Source organism: Bidens hawaiensis, unplaced genomic scaffold, assembly GCF_021521415.1.
Source record: "Bidens hawaiensis isolate Kalapana, Puna unplaced genomic scaffold, B.hawaiensis_p1.1 tig00002866_1, whole genome shotgun sequence".
In the NCBI taxonomy this organism is placed as follows: domain Eukaryota; kingdom Viridiplantae; phylum Streptophyta; class Magnoliopsida; order Asterales; family Asteraceae; genus Bidens; species Bidens hawaiensis.
In genome coordinates, this window is record NW_027491154.1 from 1838799 (window position 1) to 1864924 (window position 26126).

General features: G+C 34.9%; 3 protein-coding genes and 2 pseudogenes across 5 annotated transcripts; 3 read left to right on the forward strand and 2 right to left on the reverse strand.

Annotated features, from left to right (window-relative positions):
* The first annotated feature begins 4488 nt into the window (after positions 1 to 4488).
* On the forward strand, positions 4489 to 7728 carry LOC143621520 (heat shock cognate protein 80-like). Its single transcript, XM_077092928.1, has 3 exons — positions 4489 to 4754; positions 5629 to 5770; positions 5869 to 7728. Exons 1-3 carry the CDS (start codon positions 4632 to 4634, stop codon positions 7701 to 7703), a joined length of 2100 nt encoding a protein of 699 aa, XP_076949043.1. The 5' UTR covers positions 4489 to 4631; the 3' UTR covers positions 7704 to 7728.
* Positions 7729 to 9402: 1674 nt separating this feature from the next.
* On the reverse strand, positions 9403 to 11362 carry LOC143621468 (uncharacterized). Its single transcript, XM_077092886.1, has 5 exons — positions 11214 to 11362; positions 10293 to 10355; positions 10029 to 10180; positions 9756 to 9831; positions 9403 to 9637 (listed from the first exon to the last, which is right to left on the reverse strand). The coding sequence occupies exons 2-5, from the start codon at positions 10339 to 10341 to the stop codon at positions 9453 to 9455; spliced, it is 462 nt and encodes a 153-aa protein (XP_076949001.1). The 5' UTR covers positions 10342 to 10355; positions 11214 to 11362; the 3' UTR covers positions 9403 to 9452.
* A 4140-nt stretch (positions 11363 to 15502) lies between these two features.
* LOC143621470 (pentatricopeptide repeat-containing protein At3g61360 pseudogene) lies at positions 15503 to 17513 on the forward strand (annotated as a pseudogene). Its single transcript, XR_013151526.1, has 2 exons — positions 15503 to 17157; positions 17267 to 17513. The product of XR_013151526.1 is annotated as a pentatricopeptide repeat-containing protein At3g61360 pseudogene (transcript).
* A 3784-nt stretch (positions 17514 to 21297) lies between these two features.
* Positions 21298 to 23781, forward strand: LOC143621527 (SEC14 cytosolic factor-like). Its single transcript, XM_077092932.1, has 11 exons — positions 21298 to 21369; positions 21472 to 21500; positions 21684 to 21767; positions 21846 to 21899; positions 21972 to 22049; positions 22143 to 22196; positions 22445 to 22504; positions 22592 to 22687; positions 22771 to 22872; positions 22953 to 23033; positions 23280 to 23781. Exons 1-11 carry the CDS (start codon positions 21315 to 21317, stop codon positions 23604 to 23606), a joined length of 1020 nt encoding a protein of 339 aa, XP_076949047.1. The 5' UTR covers positions 21298 to 21314; the 3' UTR covers positions 23607 to 23781.
* A 14-nt stretch (positions 23782 to 23795) lies between these two features.
* On the reverse strand, positions 23796 to 26031 carry LOC143621428 (uncharacterized; annotated as a pseudogene). Its single transcript, XR_013151515.1, has 5 exons — positions 25972 to 26031; positions 25784 to 25869; positions 24793 to 25097; positions 24646 to 24729; positions 23796 to 24364 (listed from the first exon to the last, which is right to left on the reverse strand). The product of XR_013151515.1 is annotated as an uncharacterized LOC143621428 (transcript).
* Between the last annotated feature and the right edge of the window lie 95 nt (positions 26032 to 26126).

Here is a 26126-nt window from a genome sequence, read left to right on the forward strand (position 1 = left end):
ATACCTCTTCAATATTTATTAAATTGGGTACCTGTTTAGACATATAAACAAAAAATAATTAAAGCACCAAAGTCAAGTGTTAATGTTAAATGAGTCGTTTTTATGTTTGATGATTATGTTAAACACGTCGTCTCTAATATGTTAATTAAGATAAGACACGATTTGCCAACCTTGTGCTCCCGTGTAATGTTCCATTGTTTAGTGACATGATAATTTTCTCCCTTTTCTATTGATCTTTAAAAAAAATGAAGAAGATAAATTTTTCTTGACACACCTTTCTTACTACTATATATATAGTACCATTTTTTTTATATATCGACACCATTCACCCACCACAATTCCACCATCGAAGCCACATTTGCAGATTTCTTCATACAAACATACCAATGCTCTAACTTATCCTTAATTCCTTAGTCCCTTATGATACATCTCGTAAATTCGTCATCTCCCCGATTATTCTAAGATCTTCGTAATCTAGTCCCAACATCAATGAAAAATTGTATTGGAAACATAGGCAATGTGGCTTTTTATATAGTGAGAAATACAACCTCAATGTTTGAGTTTGATTCGATATGAATCGTAGTGAATTTAGTTGGGTTTTTGTTGCCCCGTATAGAAATCAAACCGAATAACCCATAATTAAAAGTCACTGTTATTAGATTCTTATGTTTATTCTTTTTTCCTTAAGATAAAGCGTAAAAGAGCATATGTCATCAAGTAATGAACTATTGATAAAATCAAACATGTTATCGTTATCAAATTTATAAAAGTTATGAATTATAGATCTAGATCAAACACATAACTTACGCGATAAATTAAAAGAAAAGAGCATGTGATTTAATATGTTTAAAATAAGACTTTCACCTAATCACCAGTCTAATATAATTTTTGGGTCAAGTTATCAACAAAGGATGACAAAGATAAGAATGATTAAAATGATTTCTAGCCATAAAAAAAACAAAAAAAAAAAATAATGAAAAGTTAATAAAAAAAGGGATATTGGTTTTTAATACTCTCAACTTTCCCTCATTGGTAGATAACACTCCCAACTTTCGATTTGTCATCCACCACTCCCAACTTTCACACTATTTTCCTGTACCACTCCCCGTCTAAATGTACATTAACCTCGTTAATGTTTTGGACTAAAAATGTCATTCAAGTTAGTTGAGGGTGTAAAACAGAAATTTTATTTTTAACACGTAACCTCCATTTCCGGTGACCTCGTTTTTCCGGCGACCTCTTTTTTTCCGGCGAATTTGAGTTTTCCGACTATCTCGTCTTTCAGAAAATGGAGATGGTTCAGAGGTGTAAAAAGGTGATGGAGATCATGAAGATTGTGCACCGGTGGAGATATGATGAAGATGGTGCTCGCCGGAAACCTGCAACTCGATTTTCCGGCACGCAGGCGATCCCGGAAGGTGGCTGGGTGAGACGCTGGTGGTGGCGGGGGGCGGGGGTTGCGGTTTTGGGGCGGTGGCGGTGAAATGATGGATATGGTGTTCGCCGGAAACCTGCAACTCGCCGGAAAACTCAAATTCATATGTGAAGCTCGATGAAATTATGGATATGGTGTTCTGAAAGTCGAGATAGGCGGAAAACTCAAATTCTCTGGAAAAAATGAGGTCGCCGGAAAAACTAGGTCACCGGAAATGGAGGTTGTTTGTTAAAAATAAAATTTCTGTTTTACCCCCTCAACTAATTTGAATGACATCTTTAGTCCAAAACATTAACGAGGTTAGTGTTCATTTAGACGGGGAGTGGTACAGAAAAATAGGGTGAAAGTTGGGATGATGGGTGACAAATCAAAAGTTGTGAATGTTATCTACCAATATTAAAAACCAATATCCTTAAAAAAATCATAACTCAAAATTTATTAACAAAATGAAAAATGTATAAAAGCAAAAATGTTTCCACCGTCTTCCTCGTTTTCAAAAAAAGAAAGAAAAAAACACACCATGTTGAAGAAAAAACATCATTGTGTCTTTTTATTTACCATTGCGTTTTGTGTTTATTTTCGTCATTGATTGTATCTTTTTTCCTTGACATTGTGTCTTTTTTTTCTTAGTATTATGTTATATTATTCAATAGTGTTTTATATTTTGTTCGACATTGTGTTAAATTTTTGGCCTATTGTGTTTTTTTTATTTATCATTGTGTTTTTGTTCATTTTCGGCATTGTGTCTTTTTTTCTTAACATTGTGTATTTTCATCAGTTTTTTTAATGGGAATGACGAAGAAACATTTTGATTTTTAGTTTTTAAATTTTTTTATTTATATTTTGAGTTATGACTTTTTTATTATTATTTTTTTCAACTTTTTGTTGAGGGTTTTTTTTTGTTGTCATCAATTCTTCTCATACTCCTCATTTTTATCTTCATTTATATTTTAACTTTACCATATAAAAAATGATTAAGATATGTATATTTTACCATTATGAGGTGAGATTCTTTACAAATAAAATTAACCAAGTAAACATACAAATAACTAGAGTACTTACCGTTTTAAACTAGAGTAATTATGTTATAAAAAATAAAATAGCGTAGTAATAATTACTCTAGTAAGATGTAGAGTAATAATAATTACCATAATATTAACAAAATTACTTTAGTTATTTATGTACTTCTCACAATAAAAAATATTTATATTTGATCTAAACCCTTACCCTTTTCCGCTGTTTTGAAACCCGGCCCGACCGGTCGGACCGGGACCCGGTCTCAGAACCGGGCCGGGTGAGGCATTTGACCCGTTTCCGAAAAACCCGGCCGGGTTTGGCGGGTGGAGATCGGCCCGGACCCGGTGACCCGGCGGGTCGACCGGTAAAACCCATTTTTTATTAAATCTAAAATAATGTGTATAGTGGGATTCGAACTTGGGTCATTTCTTAGATAAAAGCTTTAATAATTACCAATGAGCCAACCAACCAAGCTTCGTTGATGTCTTTATTGATCAAATATATATCATCTATATTCAAAAAACAATGTATGAAACATAAATAAACATTAAAGTTTGTTATTATTATTATCTTTTGTTATTATTAATTTTTTTATGTATATGAATTATATATATAAATATATATATATATATATATATATATATATATATATATATATATTTAAATTATTTATGACGTCATCCGGGTCAAACACCGGTCCGCCCTCCTGGGTCGGTCTGACCTTTGACCCGATAAGACGTCCGGGTCAACACCCGGCCGGGTCTGAAAACATTGCCCTTTTCTATATACATATTTCTCATCAATTATTTAATCATTTTTTTAAGCCAAAGAAAACGATATATACTTAAATTAAATGTCAACAAGGGCTATTGTGGGCCACTTATTAGTTATCTGTTAAACTAATTGCATAGATTTTTAATTAATTACATATAAGGTCCGTATTTAATCATAATTTTATGATTTTGGTTCATAAATTTCATTAATTGCATTAATATACTCTCTCCGTCCCATTATAAGTGTCTTAGTTTGACTTTTCAAGTGTTTCTTTTGCAATCTTGACTGTAAATATTTTTGTTCGTGTCATATAATACTTGAAAATTATATCAATGTAAAATACATTTAAAACCCAATCCATTCATATATTTTACATCAAGTATTATATAACATAAATAAAAATATTGTCGGTCAAAGTTAAACAAGAAAGACTTGAAAAATCAAACTATGACACTTATAATGGGACGGATGGAGTAATTGTTTGCTTAAATATAACATTGATGGTTTAGGAAGTGGATGAATATCAAAATTTTTAGAACTTTTTAAAATATCAAAATAACTATAATTTAAAATTAAAAATGAGAATGACTTAAACATTAAAAATTAAAAAATAATGAAAATTTGTTATCTTCTCTCACCCTATTTTTTCGTGAGAGAAAATAATGAAAATTTGCGCGCCATATTCCATATCGAAGAAATACACTGACATGAAATATCAAATATAGAAAGTCAAGGCTCTAACCTCCGCTCCTTCGACTGATTGTTCGCATCGGATCTCAGGTTCTCTATTGCACTCCTAAATAGGGATTCTTTCTAGATGGTTAACTTGAATACTTGATACAAAAGCTAATAAAACATCTGACTATATACACCACTAATATACTAACCATGTGACACAAGCCACTTAGTTATTACACAGATCGTATGATGGGTTATACGTGGTTGTACCAATATTATAATGCGTAACCACACATGTCATAATATTTATACAATCGTACGAGTCATATCATGCTAGACTGACAATACACACCATTGACACGTATGACATGTTCTCGCCGTTTATAGGGTTCATATAATATATATCCTGTACACTAACAACCCTAGTAAAAATAAAGAGTGTAGAAAAGAATAAGCATAGAAAGTGAAACCACTTGATACTTTGAAGGTCTATATGCAAAAATAAACAAAGTCAAGGGTCTTTATGTAAATTAATATAAATAATAACAAAAATAAAATAGGTGTGGTTTGTGAATAGAAGGATCTAGAATAACAAACCCTAACCTCACTCGTTATTATATAAACCCAACTCGCCTCCTTGAATAATCCACACCAACTTCTTCAAATCAAATCCTCCAAGCGCTCATTCTTCTCCGTTAATTCTTCTTCAAGCAAGCTTTCATTAACAATGGCGGACAGTGAGACGTTTGCTTTCCAGGCAGAGATCAACCAGCTGTTGAGTCTCATCATCAACACCTTCTACAGCAACAAGGAGATCTTTCTCCGTGAACTCATCAGTAACTCCTCTGATGTAAGTCTACTTTTACCTCTTGTTCGTCGATTAAAGTAATAGATCCTTCGTCTATGATGCCTCTGTTTTGTTTTTGATATGTTAGGGTTTTGTTCATCGATGTTTTAGGTTGCGATCTGGTATTTAATTAGGTATACACGGGTTTCTAGGTTATTATTGTAACTGTATGATGATTTTCAATCGTTTATTTGTGTATCTGCTTACAGTTGCACTCATAAGCCCTAGAATGAGGTTAATTGGTGTTAATTTGTATAATTGTTATACATATGTACCTGATTGATATTTATTATATTGTAACCTGATTGATATTTATTATATTGTATATAACTACACTGTATCTGCTTACAGTTGCACACATAAGCACTAGCAAGAGGTTAATCAATCTGTACCAGTTTTACATGATAATATATTATATACATATGTAATTAATTGAGCTTTATTATATTATATTGTATTCAACTTACACTAGATGTACAATTAGACCTACTATTTGTATGTGCTTTAGAAGGATGTTAATAGGAGTTAGTTTATTCAGGTATACATATGCAACTAAATGAGTTTCATTATATTGTATACCACTTACACTGTATGTACATTTATACTTATAATTGATGTATGCCAGAGGTTTTATGTACACTTATACTTATGACTGGATTTCCTGTATAAAACTTTACAATGACGTTTAGTTGTGCTAGTCGTTTACATTTATACTAACGATGTTTTTGTGTGTCTGTATGCATGTTTATTTGTTATACTATTATGCTCTGTTTTGGACTTGAAAGCTACTGGTTGTATAAAATTTGGTTGATGTTCTTGATGTGATTATTAGTTTATAATGTAACTAGCGTTGATCTTTGTATAACTTTATTCATAGGCTTTGGACAAGATCCGTTTTGAGAGCTTGACTGACAAGAGTAAGCTAGATGGACAGCCTGAGCTTTTCATTCACATAATCCCTGACAAAGCTAGCAACACCTTGACCATCATTGATAGCGGTGTTGGTATGACCAAGGCTGGTGAGTAACAGCAATCTATTTTCAACTAAATACACCTTTATTTTGTTTAAAATCATATAGACTGTGTTCTAATGATGTCTGTATTTCAATAATTACAGATTTGGTGAACAACTTGGGTACCATTGCCCGATCTGGAACCAAAGAGTTCATGGAAGCCATCACTGCTGGTGCTGATGTCAGCATGATTGGTCAATTTGGTGTTGGTTTCTACTCTGCTTACTTGGTTGCTGATAAGGTTGTGGTGACAACCAAGCACAACGATGACGAACAGTATGTCTGGGAGTCACAAGCTGGTGGGTCTTTCACAGTTACCAGAGACACTTCTGGTGAATCCCTTGGCAGAGGTACCAAAATGACCCTTTATCTTAAGGAAGATCAGCTAGAGTACCTTGAAGAGCGCAGGCTTAAGGATTTGGTCAAGAAGCACTCCGAGTTCATCAGCTACCCGATCTCTCTGTGGGTTGAGAAAACCACAGAAAAAGAAATTTCTGATGATGAGGATGATGAAGAGAAGGAGAAGAAAGAAGAGGATGGGGAAGTTGAGGATGTTGATGAAGATAAGGAGAAGGAAGAGAAGAAAAAGAAGAAGATCAAGGAAGTGTCACACGAATGGGATTTGGTAAACAAACAAAAGCCCATCTGGATGAGGAAGCCAGAAGAAATCACCAAGGAAGAATATGCTGCTTTCTACAAGAGTCTCACCAACGACTGGGAAGAACACTTGAATGTGAAGCACTTCTCGGTTGAAGGTCAACTTGAATTCAAGGCCATTCTTTTCGTCCCGAAACGGGCTCCATTTGACCTGTTTGACACAAAGAAGAAGCAAAACAACATCAAGCTTTACGTCCGACGTGTCTTTATCATGGACAATTGTGAGGAACTCATTCCTGAGTACTTGAGTTTTGTGAAGGGTATTGTGGATTCTGAAGATCTTCCCCTTAACATCTCTCGTGAGATGTTGCAGCAAAACAAGATTTTGAAGGTGATCCGCAAGAATTTGGTGAAGAAGTGTATCGAGCTGTTCCAGGAGATTGCTGAGAACAAGGAAGATTATGCTAAGTTTTATGAAGCTTTCTCCAAGAATCTCAAGTTGGGTATCCACGAGGATTCTCAAAACAAAACCAAACTGGCCGAATTGCTAAGATACCATTCTTCCAAGAGTGGTGATGAGCAGACCAGCTTGAAGGACTATGTGACCAGAATGAAAGAGGGTCAAAATGATATCTACTACATCACTGGCGAAAGCAAGAAGGCAGTTGAGAACTCTCCATTCTTGGAGAAGTTGAAGAAGAAGGGTTACGAGGTGCTGTACATGGTGGATGCCATTGATGAGTACTCAGTCGGTCAGTTGAAGGAGTTTGAGGGTAAGAAGTTGGTTTCTGCAACCAAAGAGGGTTTGAAGCTTGAGGAAACCGAAGACGAGAAGCAAAAGCAGGAAGCTTTGAAGGAGAAGTTTGAGGGTCTATGCAAGGTGATAAAGGATGTGTTGGGTGACAAGGTTGAGAAGGTGGTTGTTTCAGACCGTGTGGTGGATTCCCCTTGCTGTTTGGTTACCGGTGAGTATGGGTGGACCGCCAACATGGAAAGGATCATGAAGGCACAGGCTTTGAGGGATTCAAGCATGGCTGGATACATGTCGAGCAAGAAGACTATGGAGATCAATCCTGAGAATGCGATCATGGAGGAGTTGAGGAAGCGGGCAGATGCTGACAAGAATGACAAGTCTGTTAAGGACTTGGTGCTGTTGCTTTTTGAGACTGCTTTGTTGACATCTGGGTTTAGCCTTGATGAGCCGAATACCTTCGGCAACAGGATTCACAGGATGTTGAAGCTTGGTTTGAGCATTGATGAGGACGCGGATGAGGATGCTGATGTGCCTGCTCTCGAGGAAGCTGGAGACGATGCTGAGAGCAAGATGGAGGAGGTTGACTAAGTTTTTTTTTTTGATTTTAGTGATGGGAGTTGGTTTTTATGTTTATGTTTTTACTTGTCTCTTTTTGGTTTAATATTGGGATGTTTTCATTAAGACACAGTAGTTTGGTGGCAATTTTCATGTCTAGAGTTTAATATGGTGAATCATCTTTTGGTTTACCAGGATTGTTTAATATGATGAATTAACATTAAGACAGTAGTTTGGTTTACCAGGATTGTTTTTTTGGACGGCCAAACGAATAACAAATTAATTAAAATAATGCCGGCATTAAGCTGTCCATAACTACAAACGCTACATAACCAATTAAACAATCTGTGAAAAAATTCAGGTCTGTTTTTATACACCCCCCTGACTCATCTCTGCTAGTTCTGATTATGATCCCTGGAACTAGAATTAAAGCAAACCGATATACCTACAAGATCGTCAATGGTCAACTTCCATCCTTCTGTTGTCGGACAAGCTCTTTTTCCTCCAACCCCACTTTATGGTCTTTGTTGCATATATCCTCACTTTAATGATCCTTTTGTGACTTTTTGAATGTTTCTGGTTCATACAATTTGAGAAACTCCTTGAGTGAAGTTACTTGGCCAAACTTTCTTTTAAAACCAAGTCTTGTTACCTAATCCTAAAGTCCTGGGCTGCCCATGTAAGTAAGTAATTTGGGCTTTGGACAAAAACAAAATTAAATAAATTAATTAATTATGAAACAGACCTCAATTTTATTATCCGTTTTGGATCTTGAAAAAGCTTGAGCTGGTTATGCTTTTAAACTAAACTACCAGAAGTTAAGATATAAGTGAATCACATATCATCATCGTACTCAGTATATCCCACCAATAGCAATGCTATGGTAGGGTCTGAGGAGGGTAAGATGTAGACAGCCTTATAAGAGAATCACATATAAGCTATCTAAATCCAAATGCTATTAAGTTGTTTATTTATTTATTATTATTTTTTATTTTATAATTTGAAATAAATTACACCAAAAATTTACACAATACGATCGGGTAGTCTGGTCTATGTCCAAACCTTAATAGAACTTGGATTGTTTGCAGTGCGTCTGAAATAGAACCTGATCCTCGCTCTATACCTCAATACGGTTTAACTATGTTTTTTTCAATTTTTCTTTAATTCGTCTCTACCATGTAATTTATCAAAATTTTTGAAACGCCATTTAGAGTATTAGACTACAAAAATACATGTTACAAATCCCTTCATCTACTGGCTGGCGTAGGCCTAGCTCTGCCTCAATCATGGCTGTAAACATGTATATAAAACCTCTTATTGTACCTATTCTCACATGCTTATTTTACGTCGACGTTGAGTTGCCGAGGAATACCTCATTTGTGACACTGACAAAACTAAGGGATGTTGCTTTGCGCTATTTTCGTTTCACACACTAGCCTCCTGAATCTTGATCTACTTGCCAAAAGACGATCAAAATCACGAATCATATCAAATTTTCGGTATCCAAATTGACTTGACCGGTGACCAGTTTAGCCTTGGTCAGTTCTGGTCATTTGGTTCTTCGATCTGGCAGATTTAGCTTTGGCCAGTTCCAGATATCACCCAATTGACAAAACAAACACAGTAAATAACAATACGGTAAAACCAACCAAATAACTTTTTCTTAAATACTCCGCTATGTTTCATATTTAGTTATTATTGCAATCAACCCAAACACAATTAAACCACATATTCAAATTTATCACCAGGTCCTTCATAATAGAATTACACCGGTTTTAACCTCTAATCCCTGTAAGTCCCCTCTTTTTCTTGATCCTTGAGAAACCCTAGAAATGCAAGAAACCCGAAAAAGAACCACCCGCCTTTTCCCCACCCACCTCCACCGCCTCCACCACCACCGCCTCCATCATCATCACGTGGCGGTAGTCCAGTACCTCCATCATCAAGGTCCGGAGACTTCTCCTTCCCTGTTTTCCAGTTAATTGTCAAAAACAGTTTTACATAAACATGGTTTCTTTACATATACAATCTAAATTCCCGAATCTTATTTTATATATTTTCGTATAAAGGAAACAAGAATATTACCTTGGACTGGAGCAATGGTGATTGTTGACGACTGACGTGTGACCGTTTGAGTCTGCTCTGCACCCATTCTAGCATTCTGCATAGAACAAAATGCAGGAATTTCATAAATTGTCTTATATAATATATTAGATTATTATTCCTGAAAGCATTTATCATAGTTTAGTACATAAAGACACAATCTTTTAAAACTTTCTACACCACTGCTTTGAAACTCATAAGGTTGAACACAAAAACACAATATGCACATGTGACAGATGATGAAACTGAACTAACCAAAGCTGCAGCACATATAAAAGCAGCAGACTTCATCTTCGAAACTTGAACCTGTCCTCCAAATGTTGCAGGTTGTGTGGAAAGTGGTCTAAGTGGCAATGAACAAAGACTAGTAGACTTGACATGCCCAACTTTTGGTACTTCCGACCTCACTGTTAACAAATTCAACATTGCACAACCCGAAAGTCAGTCATTTCAAAACCATCTAACATCAAATATGAAATATCAATATTTTAAGATGATTTAGCAGAATAATTTCCGAACCTAGTTGGGAGGTGAAGCTTGGAACCACACTTGCACTCAATGAGAACATCTTGAAATACTCGCCTGAAATGTTCCTCACATTAGGGAACAATTGCACAAACTTTATATAGAATTCATACAGAATATTGCATAACCAAACAGACATGAACAGACTAATTAAACCTAAAAGGGATTAAGTGACATAAACTCTGTGAAAACATACTTCTAATCCTATAGTTTAAGGTTTCCAATTCTCCCAAAATTGACCAGTTTCAAGCCCATATATGTACAGAAACCTTCTTTCCTACGAACTGCAGACTAAATCGGTAATAACAATGACATGTAGGGCTGTAAACGAACCAAACTGTGAACTGCTCAGCAGGAAGTTGTATATATTCATTTGTTTAATAATTGAACGAACACGAGCAAAAGCCATGCTCGTGCAATTGCGTTTGAGAACGTTCGATAATGTGTCTGTTTATGTCCGTTAATATTTGTTCATTAAAGATTTAAAGTTTTAATATCTTTAATGACTTTTCTGATCTTATCATATAGATTTAAGCAAAGCTATAAACAATAAAACAAATACACGCACAAGTATTATGTGATTAATATATATGCATATTAACTAACATACGAATATGAATGTTAAAGAAAACACCAACACAAAGTCACAAACTTGTAGCCGGACGGTTAGTCAAATCAAATAAAACATTATTATTTCTTTTCATTTGTGTTCATTCTTTAAACAAGCAACTTCGTTTGGTTATCTGATAAAGGGTTAACGGAACAAGGACTTGTTGGATTGGGTTCATTTACAACCCTAAATTGACAAGTAAGAACTGGATAACCTTATCTAATATGAGTTATCTAATATTGAATATAACGATTATTACAGACAGAACCCATTGAATTTGAAACCCTAAGAAAGAAAGATTGTACCTATTTTTATTTGAAATGAAACTATTTAATAAGTTTCCGGCGGTGGGTGTTATCGACCAACCAAGATATCGGGTTGATGGAAAACCCCGTCCACGTCGGATTGGCGAATTGAACGAACGAACGAACGACCGACTCACAGACAACACAAGAGGCTGCAAGAGCTAGAGGATGTTGCTCATTGCTTGAGGATATAACTTATACATACATGTCTTCATTTTCTATTTTTATTAACCTTTTTTTTTTAACGGATGATGCTATTGAAAGAAAAAAAGACACAACAAAAAACCCAATACAAAACACTAAAACAAGAAAATCAAAACGAAAAAGAGCACCGACTATCCCAACTCATGTCTACAAGTTTCCCCTATTTTTCACCAAAGCCGTTTGATGTCTTCCTTGATTCTATAAACCGAGACTCTCTTATTATAAAAAATGGCCCCATTTCTAGCCTTCCATATACACCAACACTTCGTAAGGATTATAGCTTGAAGCGCCTTTTGTTTTATCTTATCTACTCCACAAGTAATGTGAATCTTAAGTAGAGGTCTCGTATATCAAAAGCATACACTGGGTTTAAGCCACACCAACTACTAATGAATTGCTATATTACCATAGCTACATAGCAAGACGTTAGCACATGAACCGCTGATACCTTTTCGTCTTCACAAAGAGGGCACCAATTTATTTCATTCACAACATTCCTCTTGAAGAGATCATCCGATGTCGCGATTCTACCCATTTTCGCTCGCCATCTAAAGAGGTTGATCTTCAATGGAACCCACTGATTCCATTCCCTTACAAAAACCGACCATCCCTAGATTTTTGAATTTGGTCTCAGACTGATTTTGTAGCGAATCCGCTCTCTTTTTCAAGTGCCAATTTCCACTTATCTTTCGCTACACCCAAAGTCCTACCCGGAAACAATTTGCCAAAATTCTTGTAGTTCTAGAGAGGTGGCAGGCTCAATAATCCATGTCCAATTCCAACCATTAACTGAAGAACCCTTCAACGTTTTCTCTCTAACCGTGTACCTTTTGTTTCTCTCCAATTAAACAGGGATGGGAATTTTGTGCATAAAGGGGCTTTAGATGGGATTGACCACTTTAGATGGGATTGGTTTAATTAGTTATGCAAATTGATTTTTTTTTCATAAATATAAATAGTAAGACTCTTAGCTTTCACTTAGTTGCAAATGGCAATATAAATGTGACTTTGCTTGTCTGAACAATTTATTCATTGTTATGATGAATTGTTTTTGAAAAACATACATAAAAGTTAATGGAAGTTATTTTTTCATTAAATTGGATTATCATTGACGATGAAAGTAAAAGTTACTAGTGTCGATGATTATTAGGGATGAGCGTTTCCGGTATTGGTGCCGTCGATATCAAGTTTTAAGTTTTCGGTATCGGTACGTACAGGTATTTCCTGAATTTTGCACAAAATACCAGTACCGAACCAAACATATCGGTACTGGTACCGGTTCCAAATCTTTTCAAATTTCGGTCGAGATTTTCGAGATCAGTACCTATCGGTACCGGTATTGTCTCAAGCTCATCCCTAGTGATCACATTGTCGGTGCATGTCATTACCAACCAACAAGTTATAGTTTAAATTATTAAAATCAAATTTGTATTATAATCATTTTGATGTTGAATTTTCTTGAAAATATAAAATATACATCTAATTATCTTCTCTTTTCCCCGTTTTTGAAGAACAAAGGCTCGGCTACTAGAGATCACCTTGACAAGTGGATATACTCTTCTTTCCGCCCAAAGAACTAAACAATGACCCCGGCCCACCCAACCCAACCCAAAGATTTATAATAGTTAGGATGTTTGTTAACTAATCCACTATCAGGTATACATAAAAGGTTTATCTTTAGTAATAACTTTTCTATAAGTAGGTATGGATAAAGACGTAAGCTCAAATTTCTATAAATATGTGTTATTCATTGGCGAATAATGAACATTGAATATGTAATATTCGAGGAAAAAAAGTATCAAACTCCGAAAATTCATGTAATTAGCTCTAAAGGTATCGACCATTAAATTCCATGACAAATTTAGTATGTCTTGGTATTCTTAGCAATATATATTTATCTTCTTTTGCCTTCTCCGATCATTCGACATAGATTTCAACTCTCTCACCCTCTTTCTCTCTATCCATAACTTACATACAAGGCTCCAAACTCGCAGGCATTCGTGACGATAAATCTTCCGTTTCAGGTAAACAAAAGAATCTTACAAATAATTTGTTTCAAACATGTTTGACGAAATGCATGACAATTCAAATAACTAATGTTTTCGCCTTTCGAAATGTAAATGTACATATTATTTGCATATAATTAACGTTATGACAATCAAACATATAGTGGATAAGATGGAAGCACAACAACAACGACCAAAGTTCGACCAACCAAAACCAACAATGGAACAAAGCAAGATATCTACACATCTTGATCCGCAATCGCCACGTCATGGTGTTGGGTTTTTCAAACTATCACATTTGGACATTAAAGACGGCGGCGGCATGAACAGGGACCCTTCCGACGCAAAGCTCAATTGCCTTTGCTCCCCGACCACCCACACGGGGTCTTTTAGGTGCCGCTTTCATAGAACTAATAGCAATGCTAACCACAATATGAGTAATGCTGGCAAATCGTTTAACAATTTGTCTAATCTTGCTGGTGCCCATGATTAAGAAGTTGAAGCTTGCTGAAATCTGGATTGCAAATTGATTTGGCTTGTAAGTTAATTGGATGATTCATGTAAAATGTCTAAAGCATTATGTTTTAGGGATGATTGATTGCTAACAACCACATTGTTCTCTTTGATGGAACTAAAATTTGTTTGGTGAAAATTCCGATTAGTTAACAAAAGAAAAAACTCATGCACTCCGGGTTTAGTGAGTGTTGGGTTGACTAGGACCTGATGCACACCCCTGCATTTATGTAATAAACTAGCTATTTCCACTACTAACTCACACATGTAAAACGCCAAGACATAAATAAAAACGTAATTCAGCAGCGTTGTTCTTTTAGCAAGAAAACTCCTAACAAACACGGATAAAACTTACGAGATTGAGATGGTAGGTACATCCTTAAATAAAGTATAAGAACTCGAATGTATAAATCTACAATATGTTCTTTTCAATATCCATTAGAAGAACCTCAAAATCTATTATATAGAAAGAATAACATGATTCTGTCAATTAGTAAATAGATAATACGCAATTAATATAATGAAATTAAACAATAAATCAAGGGAAAATCCCCAAAATAGCCATGTTGACCTCCTCATTTTCAATCTTAGCCATCAATTAGTCAAAATCCTAAAATAGCTATCAAGAACCGTCAGATCCAATGAAACTCTCTAAAGAACTGTCAGATCTGGCGAAACTTGTTGAAGGACATTCTTGATGGCTATTTTAGGGATTTTGACTAATTAATGCTAACTAAATCCAACCGTTAGCCGCCTTCGAAGGCCACAACCAAACACCCTCGTGCTTAGGATGTAGACACTTTCGTACAAAGCATCCAAATGTGCCGCCAATCCATGAGATGCATGTTGCCCGAAACTTGTGGTGTTTGGCTTATGGTGTCCCGATTTGGTACACCAGGCCAATCCAAAATTACCGAATTTGATCATATTAGGAATTAAAATGTTGCATTTGCACACCTACAAACTATTGATTCAAACCTCTATTGTTTCAAGCATTAGAGAACACCATTCTAATTCTAGTAATTAACTCTTGTTTTAAATAAAACAAGAGCATACTTATCAAAACTATTTTTCAATAACTTTTTTCCAAGTCTACCCGTGAAAAGATTTCACCCTTATGCAGTTATGTGACGCTTCAGGTTCGACTCGAGTATGAGCCGAGTTCAACCACTAATCTATTAGTACTTGCTCAACAGTACCAGCTTCTCTTTTGCCAAATTCACCAGCTTCAACTTCAATATCTTCTCGGTTTCCTTTCCTGTGGTAAGTAAGTTCGTTCGATTCTACATCTTTATCTGTAAACCCTAACCCCCATTGTTCGCAATTAAGCCTATGCGTTGTGATCCCATAATATCAGTGTAGTGGTTAGGCTTTGAGCCCTAATTCTTCAATTTTTTTCATTCTGTTAGGGTTTTACTTTACCAGATTGCAGGTTTAAGTTTTCACCTATCATTTTGCCTACTTTGATTGATTATATAATATTTAAACAATAGTTTGTGTCTTAATTTAGCTTTGATTTCAGCTAGTTTGAACTTGAACTTGTAACTTATAATAATATTATTATATTTTTTTAAGATTATGCTCTTCTTAGGAAGATGCAATCAACTTCTTCAAGCTCCTCAACAACTTACATTATTACTCAACGTCGGTTTCCGGTTTTATTCATCGGATTTGGAGTTTGAAGTCAAGAAAATCACCAAGATCATCAATGACCATCCGTTTCCTGACCAACCCATTCACCCTACACTTTCCCAAGCCATCCCTTCGGGTTGCGTTTCAACCGCTTTTGTAGAAAACATTCTCGGCCGTCTTTTTGCAACTCACTCTAATGGACTTAAAGCATACGAGTTCTTCAAATTCTCCCTCCAGTTTCCCCAATTTACCCCGACCCTGGACGCATTTGAAAAGACACTTCATATATTAACACGAATGCGGCATTTTAGCAAGGCGTGGGAATTAATAAATGAAATTCATCAAACACACCCGTCACTGATCAGCCTCAAATCAATGAGCATAATGCTGTCAAGAATTGCAAAGTTTCAGTCTTTTGATGAAACCCTTGAAGCATTTGAAAAGTTGGAGGATAAGTTATCTGATGGCAAGCAATTCGGTACTGATGAGTTTAATCTTCTGCTTCGCGCATACTGCACACAGAGGCAAATGAAGGAAGCTAAGTAGGTATTCAATAAGTTTTATTCTCGATTCTTACCGACAACGAAAACAATGAATATTTTGCTTCTGGGATTTAAAGAATCCGGTGATGTTACTTCTGTAGAACTGTTTTACCATGAAATGATTCGAAGAGGATTCAAACCCGACATTATAACTTATAATATAAGAATCGATTCTTACTGCAAAAGAGGTCGTTTTTTAGACGGAATAAGGCTTCTAGAAGAAATGGAACAAGTTAACTGTTTCCCTACCTTAAAGACAATAACCACTTTGATCCATGGAGCCGGTATTGCTCAAAACACAAACAAAGCATGCCAACTGTTCGATGAAATTCCCAAGCGAAAATTAATCGCAGATTCTGGTGCATACAACGCGTTAATAACCGCTTACATCAGATCAGGAGACGTCCAGTCTGCAACTAGACTAATGGATGAAATGGAAGGTAATAATCTTGTTCATGATAATGTTACATATCATACAGTGTTCTCGGGACTGATGAAATCTAATGGAATCGATGGTGTTCTCAAGCTTTATCACAAGATGATTGATCGAAACGTTGTCCCCAAAACACTAACGGTAGTAATGTTAATGAGTTTCTTTTGTAAGAAGCGTAAGTTAGATGAGGCGATTGGTTTTTGGAATTATTTAATCGATAATGGATATTGTCCACATAGTCATGCTATGGATGTTTTATTACGAAGCTTGTGCTCCGATGGACGGGTAGAACAAGCTTTCTGGTGCTCTGTACAAATTCTTGAGAGAGGGAGGCATCTAAGTAACAATAGTTTTTGTTTTAGAAAAGTATTTAATAGAAAGAAATGATGACGATAAATTAAGGAAGATTAACTTGATGATTAAGAAGCTTCAAACCGTGTTACCTGCATCAAAAGGGCATGCCATTGGCACTTCTGACCCTGATCAGGACCGTGTAGCATCGGTATAAACATCTATTACAAGTTTTATCAGATTCTTGAAGTGGGTGTGTTCTCTGGTTGCCTGCTTTTTTGGGACAAAATTGTGTTGTTTGGTAATGGAATTCTGCTCATGAGGTATGATTGTTGTTCTGTTACGTTCTTACCATAAAAGTATTCTGTTTTTTTTTCTCTAAGATCATAATTTCTGGTCATTTAAACCCCTGTTTTTGGTTGCGTGAGCCAGGATCTGATAATAGATCTGCTAGCAAAAGAACCACAGACTGGAGGTGCATAATCAGAGCCACTTAGACCAAACGTCGGTTCTTTAAAGGTGATAACTTGCTATATAATGTTGTTCGAGCCCACCCGAAACGAGTAGACCGTTTCAATCCAAGGAATTTCTGGGTTCTTAGTATAATCTTGAATTTGATCGATTTTGGGGTTGATTTGTAATTTTTCATTGTTTTCATTTATGTGTTTATTTAATTTAATATTTGTTTGGATAAATAAACTAAAAACACGTTTTATAAGACAAATTTTATTGAAAACTAGTTAGAGTTGTCATGTGCGATATGACAAGAATTTTGTACATGTATATATGTAATCCGATCTATTAAAGACGTGTGAAAGTTATTTACGATACCAAAAGCTGCTTTATTTTGAATATACATGTTTTCAATAAAATTTATATTGAAAATATGGTTATGTATTATTAGTTTCATGAAAAAGTTAAAAAGTTAGCAGTGAAAAATAAAATTAAAATCATAAATGAAATATTATTATAAATTACATATGTTAAATGTATATATTATTTATCATGGCATAAGGGATGAAATTGAAACTTTTTTTTTTTGAAGAAAAATAAAAGAAGTATAAAAAGGATTGGTTGGGGAGTTGTGGTAGGAAAACAAATGGTCCAAATTGTAACATATTGTGGTTTAGGTGGCACAAGTGCACAACCCATACAACTTCGTGTGGTCAATAAGATTGAGGGGTGTGGGGGCTTCAAAGGGGGCGCTAGAGCCCCTCCGCTCGCGCCCCCAGGCGCTAGTACCACACCAAGGGGGCGCTAGAGGGGGCTCCAACACACCCGCGAGCATGGTAGCGGGAGAAGAGAAAGATGATGTGGGGCGCTAGTGGGGCGCTAGAGGGGCGCTACCCACACCAGGGGCCAGGCGCTAGAGGGGCGCTACCAACACCCCCCCTTATCCAGTTTCTCTCTCTGCCACACGTTATAATATTATTGGTTCTTGGCTCTGCTGGAGCCCCCACACCCCTTAGTCTAACTGAGAATTTGTGGTCCTTTTCTGCTTTCAAAAACGAAATTTGTGGTGATAATTTCCCACCAAAAAAGGAACATGTTCTGTTTCAATCTTCAAATGATTGTCTAAAAGTGCATCATACTCGGTTTTTACCAAGTCGGATTTGGATAACGTGAGAACAAATAAACATCTTGAAATGACTGTCTTTCCTAAAATCAAAATTTATGTTACTTTGAATTTGTTAAAATATACAAATTACAGCATCCTAGTAAGTCGTACATCACTTTTGCATACGTTATAAAAATAATATCGTTAAAATGTCTGGATGCCTCTTTTAATAGAATATTTAAGTGGCTGGAGGTCGATGGGATCCCTCAACCCGACTCTAGTTTTTCCCATGTGCTGCATGAATGGCATATTTGACTGAGGTTCACATACATTGACATTTAAGGAACAATAAAAGTTTAATACTTTTTTTAATATGCTAACTTGAAAACATACTTTTAGTGGAAAAAAAAAGCATTTGTGCTTGAGTCCGACATGAAGCATGTGTTCTCGAAATTTTCAAGTGGTTGCACAGGATTCTCCAATTTCCACAATATCATTATGATATGCGAATTTTTGATTAAGCCATATACTCATATTCCCTTGTTTTGTTTTCTATTTAAAGTTAAAAACCCATAAAACGTCAATCAGAAAAGACGCAAATCAAGATTAAAATCATGGCATCGAATTCGTACGGATCTAGTGTCCATCGAACAAGAATAAAGATCTTATCGAGTCAATCAACTTTCATTTCGAAAAAATTAATTTTTAAATTACAATCAAAGTGACTGTTAACATATTAGGAATCTTTTTAATATCTTTCTTATAGCTAGGCATGTAGGAATTTATGCATTATAACATTAATGGATTCGATATTAAGACACGAAGATGATGACGTGAGAATATAATTTTTGTTTTAAGTTAGACCTGTTACACAACTCGCTTGTACATATTAATATTCTTTGATGAAAATGTATATGATAAACTAATCATACCTTTAATACTTTTTAGTTGGGTAAATAGGTGTAAATTGGTGTAACCATGTGCATCCCTTTGGGTCCAAGTGTATAGATCTTTGGATGTATCTTGGTTCTAATGTTTTATCCACCTAATAAGTTGATATTTAGATCTAAATCATGTTATTATTCTCAATATACAATCCATGCTTTTTTTTTTGGATCTAAAAACTTTGATATATGAAAATAATTCATAAGTTCAAACATCCTTCTTTAATTATTAAAAATATTATATTTTTAATGGACAAATAATAATTTTCAATGTACTATTAGTGATATTTTAATGGGCCATCACCATCTTTGGAATACAATGACACCGGCATGTATTGCGTCAACGTAAGGAATAATCGATCCTTTCCACCCCCACCAATCAATGCACCTATAAATGTATAATAATAATAATAATGCATTGTTCTTTACTCTTTTCTTGTTATCATGGATGATGAGAATGGGTAAGAGTATGAAACATATATTACTATTGTGAGTGTCATTTTCGGTCTCATATAGTCATATATATCACATACCTATTACTTATTATATATCGGGTTTACAGGTATACCTACAAGGCTACAAGTGTCGGGTATACCCAATGATGGTTAAAAGTTAGTCGTTAAGATACTCATGATCCAAAACAAGATCTTAAACTCATCTAAATAACCTACTTGAATTATCAAATTCTCAACAAAGGTATATATATATACACATATACACTTGTTATTTTATTACAAAGAGGACTGCTACTCTGCTAGGGTGGACATGGTACTCACTGGATGGATTCTGCTTGTCTTGTGACCGTTGGGAACACCACCCCGTGCTCTTTGGTATCGATAAAAAAGAATCCATTTTGGGTTAGCCACACCGATCAGCCTGATATTTTTAAGAGAGAAATGAAGCATGTGGGAAGAATTTCAGGATGAATTTTAGGATGAGATGTAATGAATAAAAGGATTGGGTTTTAGCACGTAAAATCACTCACACCGCCCTTAATTCAAAATGATTTAATTTTTCCTTTTTTCTTAAAAAAACACATATAATTAGTATGACTTTCTAAAAGAAGGAATAGACTAAAAATAGAAAGATCCAATCTTTTATGATTTTTATACATACTATGATGCGTTTCATCATCTTTAGATAACTCTTATCCATACATCAAAAAAATTGTCTACTTTAATAAATAAATTTTAACAATTTATAATATATATAGACCCTGTTTTTATTCAAAGTACAAATCCTGCTCTATTAATGGTAAATATCATGCATATTTACCAGTTATTCTTACCAAATATGATGAATTCAACACTTATAATTACCAGATATTTATAAATAAACATTTAATATATATATTTTTTAAATAAATAACTAATACGATTCCTTATCAATTAATATAGAATATTCTCAATTTAAATAAAGTTCTGAAATCAGAACACATTTATGCTATTTAAAATCAAACATTTTTTATTAACTATTATCTTTTTCTCCACCATTAATATGATATTTTACCATGCATTAAAAAAAAGTTAAAAACTTTATACAAAAGTATACTTATTTTTGGTAAATTTTAAACTTTGATGGATAATTGACAAATAGACAATACACAATACAAAAGTCAAAAATTCGATTACCATAATTTATAATCATTCCTTTTTTATTTATATACTGTATATCTTATCTTAGAATTAAATATGATACACATACTAAAATAAATAAAAATAAACATAAAAATTTAAAAAGCTTGAATTTTCCGCCATTATTATTATTATTATTATTATTATTATTATTATTATTATTATTATTATTATTATAAGTGCAATGCAAACGCATGTCAACTACTCAACTCTTCATTGTCACACCCACATCATCTTCATCTTCATCTTCATCTCTCTTGCAGCAGGCTTCAATGGTTAATCGACAGTAGACTAAATCCATCAAATTTTTATATAACCAAGTTTAGATTTTTAATAACAAAACAATGGTGATCATAACCCAGGATATGATCCACCAACTCCAGAATCTATTGGAATCATGTTAGTCTTTCTTTCTCCAAAAAAACCCTAATTTTTGTATTTGATTTAATCAGTTTTGTTGTTGTTTTTTTATATAATTTGTGTTCAATTTTGTTGATGCAGGTGATGAGCAACTCAAGATCACATTCGAGGTTCGATCCGCTTTTAAATTTATTTAATTTCCATTAAATTAAAGTCAAATTTGCTTCGGGTGTCATTCGCACACCAGGTGTTCGACTTAATGTCGTATACAGCCTGCTAACTGTAGCTTGATTTGATTTTGTAATTATGGTATTGAATGAGTGTTAATAGGTTAAATTGAATTGAATGTGCAGAATTTGCATCAAGGATGTCCGTCCGAGACGTTGATCAGGTTTCTTAAAGCACGAGACGGGAACATCTCCAAAGCGCATAGCATGGTTATATCAAACTCCATTCAAGTTGAAACTTGAAACCATTATCACATTAGATGTTCTGATGAATCTTGGTCTTTTCAGCTTGTTGATTGTCTAAACTGGAGAACTGAAAACGAGATCGACAAAATATTATCGGTGAGTTACGTTCACTTGATTTTACTTGGTTTAATGTTATTTACTTGGCTAACTTGCTGTTTATATGTGCAGAAACCTATCATTCCTGCAGAGTTTTATAGATCCGTGAGGGACTCGCAGCTTATAGGGATGTCGGGTTACACAAAAGATGTATGCCTGCACTTGATACTATGTGTTTTGCTTGATTTAACGACTTCAATGTGATCTCAACTAATTTATTTGGTTTCTTTTAATATTATTTAGGGGCGACCTGTTATTGCTGTTGGTGTAGGGCTCAGCACATATGACAAAGCATCTGTAAGGATATTATCCGTTTATACGATGTCTTAGTTCAAAGTTAATGTATTTGTTTTTAAGTTTATTGTAAAGTGATTACTATTCTGATTATATGAGGTCAAAATAATCAGACTTGGATAAGCCATTAAAAAGTTTACATAAGAAAACTTCAATATTGAGATAAATACAAACACCCCTTATGTTTCTTGGTGTGTGTTTATTCTTTTATAAATTGATCATGGTGTTTCTTGGAGTGTTACCTATTTTAGATTCATTACTATGTTCAATCCCACATCCAGATAAATGAATACCGAGACCATGTGATATTGGTAAGTCCAAATTATGATAATTGTTTCGACTGCATAAAACAATGATGGCTTTTAAAATATAAGCTAAACTCTCAATTTTCATTCTAGCCATCTGCAACAAAAAAGTACGAGCGACACATAAGCACGTGTGTCAAAGTTCTTGATATGACCGGCCTCAAACTCTCACATCTCAATCAAATTAAGGTTAGATACTGCAGTCTACTGAACCACTAACTGAAACAACTGTTATGAAACTGATACACATTTTGCTGTAAAATATGTTGCAGTTATTGACCGTTATATCTGGTATTGACGACTTGAACTACCCAGAGAAAACAGACACTTATTATATTGTCAACGCCCCATATGTTTTTTCAGCGTGTTGGAAGGTTACACATTTCTCTTCACCATTGTTACAAGATTTTTAAAGAGTCTTTGTTGTACAATTTTAAATTTCAAATATTTGCAGGTTGTTAAACCTCTTCTACAAGAAAGAACAAGAAAAAAGATTCAGGTGCTTTCAGGTTGTGGTAAAGATGACTTGTTGAAGGTAATGAATCATCTTTACCACAACCTGAAAGCACCTGAATCTTTTTTCTTGTTCTTTCTTGTAGAAGAGGTTTAACAACCTGCAAATATTTGAAATTTAAAATTGTACAACAAAGACTCTTTAAAAATCTTGTAACAATGGTGAAGAGAAATGTGTATTAAGGTAATAAATATTAGAGGTGTTCATGTAAGTTCTATTCTAGGGTATAATGTTCTAACAAGATCTGCATTTACTTGCACTGTGCAGATAATGGATTATGAATCTCTACCCCATTTTTGTAGAAGACAAGGGTCCGGATCATCAAAGTATTCTAAAAGCTCAACAGGTGAAGATTGTTGTTTCTCATTCGACCACACGTTTCACCAGCAGCTCTATAATTACATTAACCAGCAAGCTGCAGGTGTAAAGCCTCGAGCCCCGATCAAACAAGCATCATTTCATGTCGGTTTCCCTGAACCCAACTTAACCGGCTGTAAAATTGCACAAACTATAGAAACCGAGTTCCATAAACTTGAGATCCAGAATCAGCTTACTGATGAACAAAATGGACATCAAAAGGAAGTGAACACATAGAAGCTGTTGCGGACGTTATATATACCATAATTATTCATATATATTGTAATATTGATTCGTAATTTTATAAACCTGTCGTGTCTGGACAGGAGAATAGTGTTTTTGACCTCAAAAGTACTGAATAATGAAGCACAATAAAGCATCAACTTTTACCATCTCCATTGCTTTTGCAACATATAGTTATTCACATGTTTATATGCTTTTCTTGTTTTTGATTCAAAACTGAAGCTCAAATACATTGAAATCAAACAGTGATATTCAAATTGCAAATGGCACAAACAAGCAAAGAAATCATGAACATAACACATGATCCCTGATAACACTCTTAAAAAAGAAATACAAAATCCAACTAGCCCAACTGTCTGTAGCAGTTATAGGCAACTGCAACTGAAACAGCAGCGCCAATAAGAGCCAGAGCTGCATACACGTCTTCCTTCTCCCATGTCTCGAGCCATGTTGGCATGGTGCAAACCTTGTGTGGTGTCGGTGCATCTTTGTTACCAATATTGATAGAAATTTGATTCTTGACACCCTTTTTCTTCTCACCATTAACCTTCGTTTCAAGGTTGAAGTTCCCTGCATTTTCAGACGGGTTTGAAACCCGACAACAGGCTGAACCACCATTTGCCTGACAGCAACCACCATCCGCTGCCTGCGATCCATCTTCCATGCTTCTTTCCGTGTTTTCATCACCATTTGCTATAAGCCTTTGTTCTTGAGCTTTCATTTGGTCTTCTTCTGATAAACCCATTTGTCCCCTGAAAAAAATTTATTTTAACAAATTATTTCATCAATTTTCCACCTTTTGAAGTGAGTAAAATTGGTAGTTTAGGTGAGATAGCGAGATAATTATTATTTTAATCATTGAAACGATTGGTTAACTATCAATCTGTCACTTTTAACATTTTTGTTAGCATAACTATAGAAAGTATATAAAACAGCAATCCAAATATGTCAAGCTTCACATGGTCATCACATTTTCTTTTCATTTGTATAGTACAACAATTAATAATATAGTCAGTAAACAAAACATAATTACCTCCAAAGCCGGTCTACAATTTCACCTTTCTCAATGTGTTGGTCAAGTAGCACGGGTACATCATCAGGCATAACATATCCATACCTGTAAAAGATTATACATTTAAAATCAAGTAAAATTGTATGAACAAATAGCCATTATCATTACCAATGCCCCGTGACTTTCTGATGGTTGCTTGACCCGAATATGATCACATTTCCAGCATACTTGTGTCCTCCAATATGCGAACATGGACGAACAGATACTTTACTTTCATACCCACGCGATTCTATCTCATCTTTAAATCTTGTTACGAGCGCGGGCCCACAAACGCCACATCGTTTGTCCCGTGCACCATGAGAACACACAAAAATGTACGATCCTCTAAGCGGTTTGGGACTTCCAGGCAGCCATTCACCATCTTTCACAAGACTTCTTCCACAAATGTGTCAACATCAAAATGAGTCAATCTCCTGTATACCATTCCATTGTTGAAATCAATCATTAATCTTGCATAATGACAGTTAGGGGCTATGCAGTCAATAGTGGTGGGCTAGCGTTGAGATAGCGGTCCAGAACAGCGGAAATGCTATTATCAGCTCTATCGACCACTATCAACCGCTATCTGACCGCTATCTTGATGAACGATTGGATTCCCTGATTAATATGGACACGAAGGATGATTTTATTGCTAATGATTAGATCATGACATCATGTTTACAATATTGACACTTTTGTGTTTTGACTTTTGATATTACTATTAATAGTATATATGTTTTACGTTTTATACAGAGATATTTATATATAAACTTTGCATGATATTAAATTTACCGCTATCCCACCTTGACTGCTATTTGATTTTGGATCGCTTTAACTGCATAGGTTAGCGGTGAGCAATAACTGAACTGTTAACCAAAACCGATCAACCAAAAACCAAATTGCCCAAAAATCGGTTATCATTTATTTTGTACCTTCAGTAACCGGAACCACACTGAAGCATTCATACATTTCATATATTTATAGTTTTTAACTCCATTTCATGTTTTATACCTTTATTGACCGAACTGAACCGAGACAAACTAACCGACTGGTTGATAAAATAGATTAACAGATGACTTCGGTTTCGGTAAAAGAATTACATAATAAAATGATTGACTACCTGTATCTAACCATGTCTGGAAAGATCAACACATCTCCATTAGAAGTCTCAGTGCCATCATATCCCTCACAAATAGTCAACCGAGTCTAGTCAAACACCGTTGACCAAAACAATCAGTCAAACTCAACACACAAACAAACCCTAACACACACACAAATACAGTAACAAATAAACGTTATAAACCCTACCTGCTTCTTCAACTCACTCTTCCTGGAGGCGGTCAGGAATGTTGGTTGCTCACTTGCCATCAAGGTGTTCGACCAATTATATAATGGAATGAAATAATTGGTTTTCAATAATGGTCGGTATCCGTGTTTGGAGAGTTGAGATGAAACGTATTCCG

Bases quoted from the DNA above. Each gene is read 5' to 3' on its own strand.
- LOC143621520 (XM_077092928.1), top strand. From the start codon at position 4,632: ATGGCGGACAGTGAGACGTTTGCTTTCCAGGCAGAGATCAACCAGCTG. The intron at 4,755-5,628 runs GTAAGTCTACTT...CTTTATTCATAG, and splicing joins TCATCAGTAACTCCTCTGAT to GCTTTGGACAAGATCCGTTT. The intron at 5,771-5,868 runs GTGAGTAACAGC...CAATAATTACAG, and splicing joins TGTTGGTATGACCAAGGCTG to ATTTGGTGAACAACTTGGGT.
- LOC143621468 (XM_077092886.1), bottom strand. From the start codon at position 10,341: ATGTTCTCATTGAGTGCAAGTGTGGTTCCAAGCTTCACCTCCCAACTA. The intron at 10,181-10,292 runs GTTCGGAAATTA...ATTTGTTAACAG, and splicing joins AAGCTTCACCTCCCAACTAG to TGAGGTCGGAAGTACCAAAA. The intron at 9,832-10,028 runs GTTAGTTCAGTT...TGTTCTATGCAG, and splicing joins TTATATGTGCTGCAGCTTTG to AATGCTAGAATGGGTGCAGA.
- LOC143621527 (XM_077092932.1), top strand. From the start codon at position 21,315: ATGGTGATCATAACCCAGGATATGATCCACCAACTCCAGAATCTATTG. The intron at 22,688-22,770 runs GTTAGATACTGC...AATATGTTGCAG, and splicing joins CACATCTCAATCAAATTAAG to TTATTGACCGTTATATCTGG. The intron at 22,873-22,952 runs GTTACACATTTC...AAATATTTGCAG, and splicing joins TTTTTTCAGCGTGTTGGAAG to GTTGTTAAACCTCTTCTACA.